Raw genomic sequence first — 12,257 nt, 5'->3', positions numbered from 1 at the left:
TTTTTGTTTAGGAAAAGGAGTGATAGAGAGGGCTTGCTAGGTGGAGGGGGGAAATGAAGCTCTAGACGAGAGATCTAGGGGACTCTCGCTATAGAAAAACACAAATTTTCCCTCCGTTTGTTACTACCAGATGTGCTGATAACTCAGAAAATTGCTGTGATTTTATCGAAGTGTGCCTGCGCTGTGGATTTATACTCTACCTCTTTCTATGTAAGTAAAGCCCGGAAATTTTAACAGTAAATATAAACTCCTGGGTTAAGTCCGGGTTTTTTTTTTGGTCATTAAACATCGACCCCATCTGTGGGTTCGCAAACAATGAAATTATCGTCTCTGAGGTCACCGTTGTCGCCGTCGCCAGTTTTTATGAACATTGACGCTGTCATGAATGCCTGAAGTACCAACAAACTTCACAATCATAACAAACAGACCAGTATCTTCATGCACTTTCAGCACTAAACAGCTCTACCATTTTTTTGGACCACAAGCGCCACAACTTTCACTACAGACCACATTAATACTCCTGGCACCGAGGCCATCTCAAACACCATCGCTAGAATCGTCTCCATGATCACCAGAAGCACCGCCACCTTCATCATCACCCAACAGTCATTACACAGAAAAACTAATATCATCTGGTTCACCATCATCATTAACACCACAAGAATCACCGTCCTCCCGTCATGCTGCACTTTAATTGATACGTACTCTAGACACCAGCTCCACTGACAACATCTCAGCCACAGCACCAGCACCACTACTGTCGACAAACCATCGTTTTGCATCAATACTGCCATGACTACCACAAGCATCAACACCCACCGCAATCATCATGTGTCACCAACATAAAATATTATCAGGAGCTTCAACAACATTACCTGCATCCCAACCCCATCACCACCACAAGAAGTACAACTAACACAAACACCATCATTTCCAACATCACCAACATTATCACAAGCTTTAAAAATATCATCACCACCACATGTGCTCCCAGCGCAGACTGTTATCATCTCCTTGGTCACCATTATTACCAACATTGCAATCTTCTCCTCCAAATACTACCACTACTAAAGGCCCACCAGCACAAGCTATTATCACGAGCTTCATCGCCATCATTACTCACAATGCCGCCTTCCCGACCACATACACTTTCATGTGCAAAAAACACACCATTCATATTTACAACCGTAGCTAACAATCATACCGTCCCTGAAGTCATCTACATCGCACCGAAATCGAAACTATTATCATGGTAACCGCCTGCACCATTACCATGGCCATTCCAATCGCTACAGGCATCGTCATCAGTACTTCAGGATCCATTCCACCCCGTTTTCTTCTACGGCACTTACAGTATTTAGCTTATAAACCACACCCAATCCACAATTCCTCTCTCTATGGTGGCTAATTTACATTAGCAAGGCAGAAGATAAAACCAGATGCCCTGTTAGAGTAAAAGAACAACTTGTCCATATAAGAAGTCCAAAAATACGAGGGTATATAGAGCAAGTTTTCGAATCCTTCTATATAAAAGTGTATTCGGTTCAACAGTTGGAAAGAGGTGAAAACAAGTTTGGCTTGGATACCCCGAAGGCTGCCATTTTGTAAAATCTGACGCCAAAATGATTGTTGTCGGATTTAGGCCTTGACCGCGCGCTCTACTCTTACCAGACGATCGCCGCCAGTTTTTACGATTATTGCCCTTGCCCTGACAGCACATTCCACAACTACTTAAAAAGACAAAAACCGGAAATTCAACACTGCGTTATCCCCAGGGGAATTAGTGAATAGCATTATTTTACTTTCCATCCACAAATATTTCGTGACGTCTGGAAATTCTCTTCCTCTCTGAGAGAAGAAACAGCAGACAATGGCTGGGAACACTTCAAGTTTGTTAATAAATGTGAACGATTTGCTGCATCTACAAGGAGTCGAGAAACAAAGAGTTGAGTTTAAGAAAGCGTGGCATGGAAAACGAGAAGGAGGTACGTACTGGCAAGTCATTCATACAATTTGCGCCTACGCCAACGATTTCTTTAATGACAACGGCGGATACATCATCATCGGGGTCGATGAGAAGGAAAGCTTTGAAGACTCAGACGATCGTCAAGTAAATCTACCTCCAATCGGTGTTCCGGCAAAAGATCTTGAGCGCATACAGAAGGAGATACTTGGAGCTTGCCGGGCCCAAATAAAGCCAGAATATCTTCCTATACTCTCGCCTGAAGTGGTTCAAGTCCCAGGTGGAATTCGAAAGCACGTCCTGGTTATCTGGGCCATGGCTTCCGATAACAAGCCTCACACATGCAAAGAAAGCGATAAAGGAAGCGACCTTTATTATGTGAGGCATGGTACAGAAACCAAGAAGGCGACTCCAGAACAAATCGCGGAACTATTGCGCCAAGGAAATAAGATTCCATTTGATGACAGGAGAGCAATTGATTATGGTAAGAAATCTATCGAATTTGATTATAGTGACGAGTTTATTTTTGTAGGTCCTCTCACGCGATTTCAAACAACATTTTACTGAGGACTCGTTAATGGAAATACACGGACATCATCATAACCAATTGCAGTATTTAACCGCCAAAACGTTCGTGCAACACTACAGATACACAAGGGCGACAATGCGAATTATGTCGTGTGTTTTTTTTAAAAGAACGGATTTAGAGAAGGGGAAGTAGGCAGATTGCAAAATACCACGTAATACGCGTTTTCAACTGCTCAGTGTTCCCTACCTATATTAAGTAATGCATGCGAAAGCCTTGTGTATGCTCAAAAATTAACCGCCCCGGTGCTGTTAGGGTAAACCTAACTTTTAATTTTAGTATGACTGGGCCTGGTTGTCCTTTTGAAAATGAAATTAGGGTTTAACTCAGAATTAGCAACCTGAGGAACCCACCGATTATTTCACTGTATAAACAACATTTGCTAGGTTTCAGTATAAGTTGCCGAATTTAGCTTTACTTTACCTGTTATCCTGATAAACAATGATTAAAATAATCAGTACAACAAAATATCATCCACATAAGGAAAAGCTTTACAACTGTTTCTGCAAATGTTAGTACGTAGCGGCCTATACATCTCATTTGCCTAACACTGCTGTAGCTCGCATAATGGTTAAAAATAAAGGTTATCCAATGAATCACCGTTTTTGAAGTTCCATTTTACAACACTCATTCCAAACAGAATTCACTTTCCTCCTGTAAAAACGTGACAAAATCCCCCTATCTCATAAATATGGATAAAGAATAAATTTCACTCTAGAGAAACCACTTCACGCAAAAAGCTGTATCATCTCATACTGATAAATTTCACTATTTGTAACAATGCTTTGATCAACGTTCTGTGTTATGCTATGTTTCTAACAGAAAGCGGAAGGCAGCTGTCTGAAGACGACATAGACTTAAACCTTGTGAAGAGATTTTTGACGGACGTGCAGTCTAAATTGCTTGAACATAACGACAACGACCCAGTTGAGTTTTACAAGCGAATGAGAATACTGCGACGCGTTGGAGATAAAAGAGATGGCGACCAGCTTCTTCCAGTCTGGGTACCCAGGAATGTGGCCCTACTATTTTTCCACCCTACCCCTCATGAGTTCTTAAGAGGGGCAAGAACTGAGATTGCTATCTACAGCCATGATGATGTGACAGACGAAGTGCCGGTCACAGGACCAATTGATCAACAGATTGAAACAGTGCTGTCATTTATCTTGAAGAGAACAAAAGATGCTCGTTATGAATTTGTGGCATATCCAGAAAGGGCTCTTCGTGAAGCAGTCGTAAATGCTTTTCATCACAGAGGGTATGAAGACTGCAACTGCGACCCAATCAAAATCCACATCAAGCCAGATTGCATTGATGTTATAAGTTACCCAGGTCCTAGCCCAACTCTTACAAAGGAGCATTTTACGGAAGGCAGTAAAGTACCAGAGGTACCATCAAGGAACAGAAGGATTGCTGAGTTCCTTAAGGAGAGAAAAATGGCTGAGGCACGTTTTACTGGGGTAAGAACAATTTTCAAATCGATGAAGCAGAACAAAAACCCCGAGCCATCATTTGACTTCAATTCAGCATACTTTCGCGTCCGCCTTCCCGGGCACCCAAAGCACACAGCTTACTCGATTCTAAGAGATGTGAACACCCTTTGTGCAAAGGGCGAGAAAGATGATGCTGTGAAACTTCTGATGGGAATTCTTGATGGCCATCTTCAAAATGAGAACCCAGTCCTTTGTTCTGACATGTTGATTTGTAAATTGCTGGAGCTGTATGATAATGACATCAGCCATCAAGATGTGCAACCATATGAAAGATTCATCTCTGAGAAACTGAAGTTTCGCATTCCACTTATCTCGGAGCTGTGCCAGTGGTGTGTTGCCGATAAAATGCCAGATATTTCCATCGGGGTTTCTATCGTTAAGGAACTAGTGCAAAAAGGAGCGACCAACGAGGATCTACAGTCTGCTATTTCCAAAGCAGTTTCTTTATGTCAAGAGCGAGGTGAAGATGGAAGATCCGTTTTGAAGTCCATCCAAAATGCACACAAGTCGTTCGAGGCAATGGGTGATGTTACTCAAACAAATTCTTACGTCGCATTCCAGTTTGCTTGTTGCAAATTTGATCTATATATAAACACGATAAATCAAACCGATAAATTTCGTGATAAACAACACGAAAAACATCGAGATAGACAAGCAGACAGACATCGCAAGGATCTCATGCCCTACCTAAAAGAAGCAGAGGACTACGTCAACAAGGCCGTCCAGCTCACAAATGAAGAATACAAGCATTACCTAGCAACGCAGTATCGACAGCTTGGCTACATTCATTCTCAGCTGTACTTGATTAAAAAATCAACAGTAGCAACGATCACCGCTTTCTATGACAAAGCTCGAAAATACAATCCAAAAATCAAGATCAGTCGGGTATTCATTCCACCAGAGTACCAGTCCCAATACATGCCATCGTCGCCCAGCTTCGAGAGTCCAGTTCCTGGCACCTCTTTTGGGTGGTAACCGAGTTCAACATTTAGAGTAAAGACTGTGGCCATAAGCCAACCAAAGAGATCAAGTTTACTTGTTAAAAGTTGTCTGCAAATGAAATTACAACAAAGAGGCCCTTCTGTTTTCAGTGGCATTTGACTGACTGTTCATCCAGCATTCCACTTCCAATGTATGTATAATTTCTATACAGCAAATTATCATAAAGTATTTAAGAAGCTTTATTGATAAATGCTTATTAGGGCTGTACATTTATTCTAAATGTTTACCCCCCCCCCAGAATGTCAAAAATACACTGAGGCAATATGGACCATTAAGACCGAACACATATCAAATTTTTAAGATTTTGCAGAGTTCCATGTGCAACGAAAATGAATAAAACGGCTACTAGAGATAAACTGAGTGATGAGTGAGAACTTAAAGGAATCAAAATGCAAAGTTATTTTCTTGACCTTAACACCCCCTCTTCCTACCCTCCCTTCACCCTCTTCACTTGCACCCTTTCCACATGAAACAAAGACTATAAACAACATTGGCTGGACCACAGAAATGAAATCTGAGTCAGAAACTGGCTTAATGATGATTTTTTTTATTGACAGCTCTGTTTGTGAAGGTTTCACAGTTTAACACTCTACCATCATGCTGTTTTCTTGACTGTTTTGTGACTCTAACTCACAAAAAATCTCTGACTCAATTACCTTATAGCAAGTCAAGAAATAAGTGATGGCCCTCTACAATGTAGTGTACAGGGTAGCAAAATATTTACTCATATGTACATGTAGTGAAGGGTGATACAACCAATGATCACACTGGCTGTCAATCTGGCCACACAATAACACATTCTGTGTTTCTATACATACACAAAAAATTATATTTTTTGTTGCCATGGTTCTGTGCCAAAATATATGACAGAGTACATCAAAGGATAACAAGAAAATCTGGCACATGAGTGTTGCACATCAGTATCACTGTGATCTATTACTCAACAGATACAGGCAACATAGAGGAGACAAACAACAGTCATCATTAACAAACATATCTTAACATCTTTTAGGTACAAGCCACTCAAACTGCATGAAGAATTCAGCATGTACTGGTACATTTAGCCTTATGTAATATCACACCTAAAATCCACTCACTCATACAGTGAAATCCAACATTCTAACACCACTGGCTAAAGCAACATAGAGTGATGTTCTATTAAATGACAGTGAGTACACTGGACTGGATGAGTTTCTGCCAGCATAATACATCTGTAAAATTAATAGGCATTGTCTCAATATGATAACTTACTAAACAGTATGGATATTATACAGAATTTGAAAGAAAGTCTAACATGCTGGAATCATATGTATCATAATTGATCTTCCAAGAAACTCCTAAACATTTGTCATTTCGTAAAATTCACATACACTTAGCTAATAATCATTTACACCTCTAGATAGAAAGATGGCACTGCTAAAATATATGTTTAAAAAAATCACCAACTACAAGGCATAATTACATAATTTCTTGTACCACAATTCTGCACACCACCTACCAAGATTAAGAATATCAGCAATTTTTTCACATTTTCCAAGAAACCTTCGGTAATTTCTGACATTCAAAGTAAAAACCATGGAGAATTGTTTTAACTAATTCCACCAGACAGTCAGCCGATACAATGACCCAGGCCAAAAAAAGAGGTATTTCAAAACCTGGGTCTCTACAAAATGGGATAGTGTGTAAATGATATGATAACAATTTATGCTGCAAAGAATATGGACTCATACCTGAAGGCACTTTTTAAACCTTTTGTCCCAAATCCTGACCTAAACATACAACAACAAAAAAAAAAATTAGGTAAGATTTTCCTCACACAAACGAGAGCTGATCATTACATATGCTATGGATCAAGTTTTCCTTGTTCTAAAATTCCTCATCCGGTTTGATTTTACTCTTCCCTTTTTTTCCTTTTTTTCTGGTAGTTTGTTTTGGTTGTTGGTTTGTTTTCCTTTGTTATTGTTGTTATTTTTGTTGAAAGATTATGGAAAACAGTATCTAAATGATCTGAACAATTATCAGTAAACCAAGAAAAAACCTTGCACACATACATGTATGTTCTACCTTACGTTAAACTTTCATTAGTTCTAAATAAACTTCAGGCCCCAGTTGTTTGAAGGTTGGATAACGCTATCCACTGGATAAATCTCTATCTGGTGGTAATACGTTTTGCTATCACTTATCCACCAGATAGCAATTTATCTGTTGGATAGCGTTATCTGACCTTTATACAACTGGGTCCAGACTGACAAGGAAAAGACTCTTCAACTAGATTTAAACTGTTAAAATAGAAAGAAAGCAGGACTTGATCCCTTCAGTTAGTAATACAGGGTATATTTTTGCAAACCATAAAAAGAATGCACTCTGTGCTTTACTGCTGTTGCATGCAGTAAAACAATTCTATACCACAACACTGATAATGAGTAGCATATGGTTATTGTGGTTACTATTCCAAAACCTAAAAAGTTAACAAGCTCAAAGAATAATGATTATCATATGAAATAATTAATGTCCAAAATCAATTCTTCCTTATGTATTAAACTACAGAAGAAGGGGAAGGGAAGAGAATTCATTTCAAGTTCAGGACAATGGGAGGGGCAATAAAAACACCTTGATTCAAGGGGTTATCCCTTTCACTCCCAAGATCTCATTATTCTCCTTATTAAAGAGGGTAAATTTCGTAAGAAACTGTGGTGTTACATTGGTGGGAGAGTACAACGGGGTGATTTGGTATTATCAACAGAGTTGATAATATAAATTGGCCACCATAAAGAGTTTAAAAGCTGAAGTTTTGAGCAATAGCCATTTATCAGAGCAAATAGCTAAAGAGCTAAAACTCAAAACATCAGCTCTTAAACTCTTAATGGTTGCTGATGAACATTATCAACTCATTTGATAATACCAAATTACCTTTAAGTTATTCTCTATAATGTCTACCATACAATTTGTATAATGCTAGTTTGGAGAATTTAGTATTGGATCAACTGATAATCCCCTAATTGAAATTTGCTTTATTCTCATCACTTGTTTGCTTGGTGTTGACTTGGTATTGTAAGGAGAAATTCTCTCTTGGTCACTTATGGGAGTTTAAGGGTTAAGGTTAATAAATCCTAACCTCAAGTAACAACAGACTTTCAGTAATAACTAACTGTTAAACTTTGGGAAAGTAGTTTTGAAAGAAGCCACAAGTAAAAAAACAAATAAAATAAAAGTTGGTCAAGATTCATTCATGAAAATATTTAGCTCCAAAAGCCATTCACCCTCAAAGTAATACAAATTTCCCTTACCACTCCATATCGGTTGGTTCCACTGATCACCATCCACTTTTTATCAGAATCAATACAGTTAACCACTGAATCATGAGGGTCTTCCCACTTCAGTACACATGATGAAGCACTAATAAAACAATGGAAACATCAGCACAATGACAAGTCAATCAGAAATGGCTTGTGCAAGGCTTTTCATACTTTAATTCATTAGGACACCATGATACGCACCATCTGATCATGGACTCTTTCTTGTTTGCAGGGGTAGTTTCTCACATTGTTGGTAGCATTTGTATAAGCATTGCACCATTAAAAAAGTTAAAACAAGCCAGGAAGGAAAGACACTTTTGATGTCACAGAAAATGTTAAGATAAAGAAACTAATGAACTAGTTGTGTGTCAAGCCTATCAACTTATCAAATGCCTCTAATACAGCAAAAGCTGCAATTGGACAACTAAAGGAGGCAACCCTTAAAAGTATGGACCACCCACTGATTGAATATTACAGGAAATTGAAAGGAGTATTTAAGCACCTTACTTAGCCTTAAACGGGTGGGGGGGGTGGGGGGGGGGTGGTGGAAGAGGGGCACATTAAGAGCATTGCAAAAGCTGCAAAAGATAAAGAGCCCACAGGCTTAAAAAGGAAGCCAGGATGGACCTATATTTCAATGTTAGAAAATTAAGGCATGAAAAGAATGACAAATATCAACCTGTGGTTATGAAGTCTTGTATCCCATAGTCTAACAGTTGTATCATATCCGCAGGACAGTAGTGTAAAGGGAGTTTCCCACTTGATTCCACGCACCCCAGCTCCTGCTTGTGTTGATCCTGTCACCAGGTTCATAATGTGCCTTCCACTGCAAAAATGTTTAAGTCTTTATGTAAACACATCATAAAACAGACCACCTTCAGTCAGAGCTCTGAGCCCTTCTGACACTAGTGCAAATATTAGCAGCTCCAATCTTTAACTCGTATGAATTAAAGTTGATCTTCTGAGAGTCTTCATACAGATAAAATGTCTGCGATGTTTCTTCTCTCAGAAATCATATAATCCTTACTCTAATTACAGAATTAGTCAAACATTTTGGTACGTCCATTTTTTGTAGCATTTACCAGAATGCGGTATAGTTTAGGGCATAAAAGATACATGTGCATGTACATGTACCTAGTTAATTAAATTATTATATTTTGCTTTTGCCTGAAACATTACCCTTAAGCATGATTGCATCTGTACTCACTAGCTGAAAATTTAACCTTTCATTGTTTACACTACATTTTTCACTGTCATGCATTAATTTTGTAATTTTTAAAAATAATGAAAATTCACAGGACTACACCTTAGAAGTGAGGCTTGGGTATTAAATAATGGCAATTCCAATATAAATCTCCAAAACTATACAGATTTCTTAACTCTTTAACTCCCAAAGGTGATAAACATGTAACTTCTTCCTGTAATATCCTTGCATTATTCAACAGACAGGTAATGAGAATATTCAAACTTGTCAGGTAGAAGTTCTTATCTTGATCAAATAATTTATAAGGAAACACGTAGCAACTATAAGGAAGAGTTGACAATCGAATCTTGGGAGTTAGAGGGTTGAGTAAAACAATTCCTTAGAGGGCTTTAGGATGAAGAATTCAAAATGACACTTAACTTAAAAAATTCAGTCAAAATAATCATGCTAGGAGTCAGCTCACCTGTTGATATCCCACAACTGCAAAGGTGCACTGTCTCTTGTATGACCACTGCTTCCACTCGCTACACACCTGATAAAGCAAATTGAGCATCAAAATTAGTCCAGAATTGGTGTGAATTTGTGACTGTGTAAGAAAACTTAATGAGCCAGTTTTTGCAGATCTGTGAGTAGTTGTTTTTTTTTCCCACCATGCTATGATAGGCTGATGTGATTACTTCAGTTTGGGTTTTTTGATGACAACCAGTCAAAATGTGTTCTTTAAAGAACTGAAAACTTTCTAGTAACACCTTATAAACACCTGCTTTAGAAATCTCTCTTTAAGAGTCAACTTAAAGTTCAATACCCCACAGATCTGTCTGGTGGTTTCTAACACTATAGACATGCAAAAGAGACTTCAAATAAAATTACTTTTTTTTGGCCTTGTCATGAGTGTGGGACAAAAAAAAATTTTTAATCCCCATGAGGAATTGAACCTCAGATCTTTGGAATCCATGCTCCAATGCTCTACCACCAAGCCACAGAGACTCTACGGCCAAAGCCCATTACAAAATTCACATATGACAAGCATAGGATCAGCAATGTCAATAGCATTGTCTTAAAATATTCTTATTCTGTTTGTAAAGAGAATAAGAAAGATGGTAGGTTTTGAGCTCAGTAAAGAAATAGTAAGAGAGGTTTTTTCATCTTGTCATGAGTGTGGGACAAAGAAAAAATTCTGAGTTGCCATGAGGAATCAAAGCTCAGACCTTAGGATTCTGCATTCAGATGCTCTACCACTTACTAGTCAGAGACTCTATGGTGAGCAAGGCCCATTACAAAGTTCGTATAAGAAAAAAAACTTAACATCTCTCTTACTCTACTTACAAAATCACTCTTAGATATGAAAGATAGGCTGGTGTGACAGAAAATGTTAAATTCGTAAAGAACCAAGATTTATCAAAAAGTTTAAATGAGTCATTAAGGAGACTTGGAGATTCACCTTGTATCTCAAAGACCCAGAAGATCCAGGATTACCAATTGTACATGTATTGTATGCAATATTCTTTTAATGTAAAAAGACAGCCAAAAAACTTGTCAATGATTATCAGCAGGGCTTAGGTGACTCAGTTCTTGGCTAAGTTTACCAAATACATATTAATCTCAATTTGATACATTTCAATTAAAAAGAGGAACTCTGTTAAATTGTTAATAGTGTTGGAAAATACCTGGTGCTTGGATTAAGGGACACTGTCCAAACATTATCCTGAATGTCAATGGTGTGAACACAAGATTGGGTTTGCTGGCACCATACCTAAATGAGTCAAAAGGTCTTCTTTTAGATAATTTACAAAAACATGGCTTGGAGGATTGGATTATGAGTGTTAAACTGTGTCTTTCTCCACTATCCAAAAAAATAGGGAAAGAAAAGGGAGAATTAGAACAAACAACTGTGCCTTTTAATACTAAGAAATGAGGAAAGAATATGAGTTCCAGCATGTTTTTGAGCCGCAGCCTGTTCTAGCTTCACTACCAGACATCTTGACCCTTAACCCTGTAACTTCTCCCTAAAGTATCCATACATTACCCAGCAAAAAGGTGGTGAGAATACTCAAACTTATCAGGTACAAGATATTATCCTGATCAAACACTAAATTCTTGTAATCAATTTACAAGGAAATGTGTAGTAGTTAAAGGGGAGAATTAACAATCAGATCTTGGGAGTTGAATTGTTAACACTTTCACTATCAAAAACACATCATTCAGTAATTCAGCTCCTTACTGCCTACTATACAATTTTGAAGTTAGTTCAGGGGAATCAACAAAATATTGGAATTGGATCAACTAATAACCCCCAATTGATATTTTCTTTTTTCTTGCCACTTGTCTGCTTGATGTTGTGCTGATATTGTAACAGGAAATTCTTTTTTGGTCACTCATAGGAGTTAAAAGGTATCATCTTTATAATTAAAAGATAACATGACAGTTGTAACAGAATTTGAATTTTTTTTAATCAATACATATTACTGGTAATTACATGCTTCAGCCAAACCAGAGTGTTTCATCTGTGCTAGTTCGAAACTACACTTAAGATACAAACCTTGATGGTTTTGTCTCTGGATCCTGAAACAATTACTTCTCTGAAACAGTCTACACTGTGAACTTGTCCAGTATGCCCAAGGTATAGGCCATTACATATTCCTGTTTCCAGATTCCATGTGCAGACTGACTTGTCCATACCACATGTTAACAACTGCCCTCCAGTTATCACAAA

The 12,257-nt window shown here is 38.1% G+C and overlaps 2 protein-coding genes across 2 annotated transcripts in view; one reads left to right on the top strand and one right to left on the bottom strand.

The window, feature by feature from the left end:
- Positions 1–1,861: 1,861 nt before the first annotated feature.
- On the top strand, positions 1,862–5,400 carry LOC149050546 (uncharacterized). The gene is made up of 2 exons (XM_089198114.1): positions 1,862–2,447; positions 3,372–5,400. Exons 1-2 carry the CDS (start codon positions 1,871–1,873, stop codon positions 5,015–5,017), a joined length of 2,223 nt encoding a protein of 740 aa, XP_089054240.1. The 5' UTR covers positions 1,862–1,870; the 3' UTR covers positions 5,018–5,400.
- Positions 5,401–5,570: 170 nt separating this feature from the next.
- Positions 5,571–12,257, bottom strand: part of LOC113684582 (F-box/WD repeat-containing protein 4) — a 12,178-nt gene continuing 5,491 nt past the window's right edge. Inside the window, exons 3-9 of the mRNA XM_089198106.1 lie at positions 12,084–12,257; positions 11,212–11,297; positions 10,008–10,076; positions 9,020–9,166; positions 8,332–8,440; positions 6,775–6,813; positions 5,571–6,255 (exon numbers count right to left, since the gene is read on the bottom strand). The exon at positions 12,084–12,257 is cut by the window's right edge and continues 157 nt beyond it. Of these exons, the coding sequence (XP_089054232.1) occupies positions 6,142–6,255; positions 6,775–6,813; positions 8,332–8,440; positions 9,020–9,166; positions 10,008–10,076; positions 11,212–11,297; positions 12,084–12,257 (738 nt within the window). The 3' untranslated portion in view covers positions 5,571–6,141. The remainder of the gene's footprint in view (positions 6,256–6,774; positions 6,814–8,331; positions 8,441–9,019; positions 9,167–10,007; positions 10,077–11,211; positions 11,298–12,083) is intronic.

Source organism: Pocillopora damicornis, chromosome 2, assembly GCF_964200805.1.
Source record: "Pocillopora damicornis chromosome 2, jaPocDami1.2, whole genome shotgun sequence".
Classification (NCBI taxonomy): Eukaryota; Metazoa; Cnidaria; class Anthozoa; order Scleractinia; family Pocilloporidae; genus Pocillopora; species Pocillopora damicornis.
This window is presented reverse-complemented; position numbering and strand designations above follow the sequence as displayed.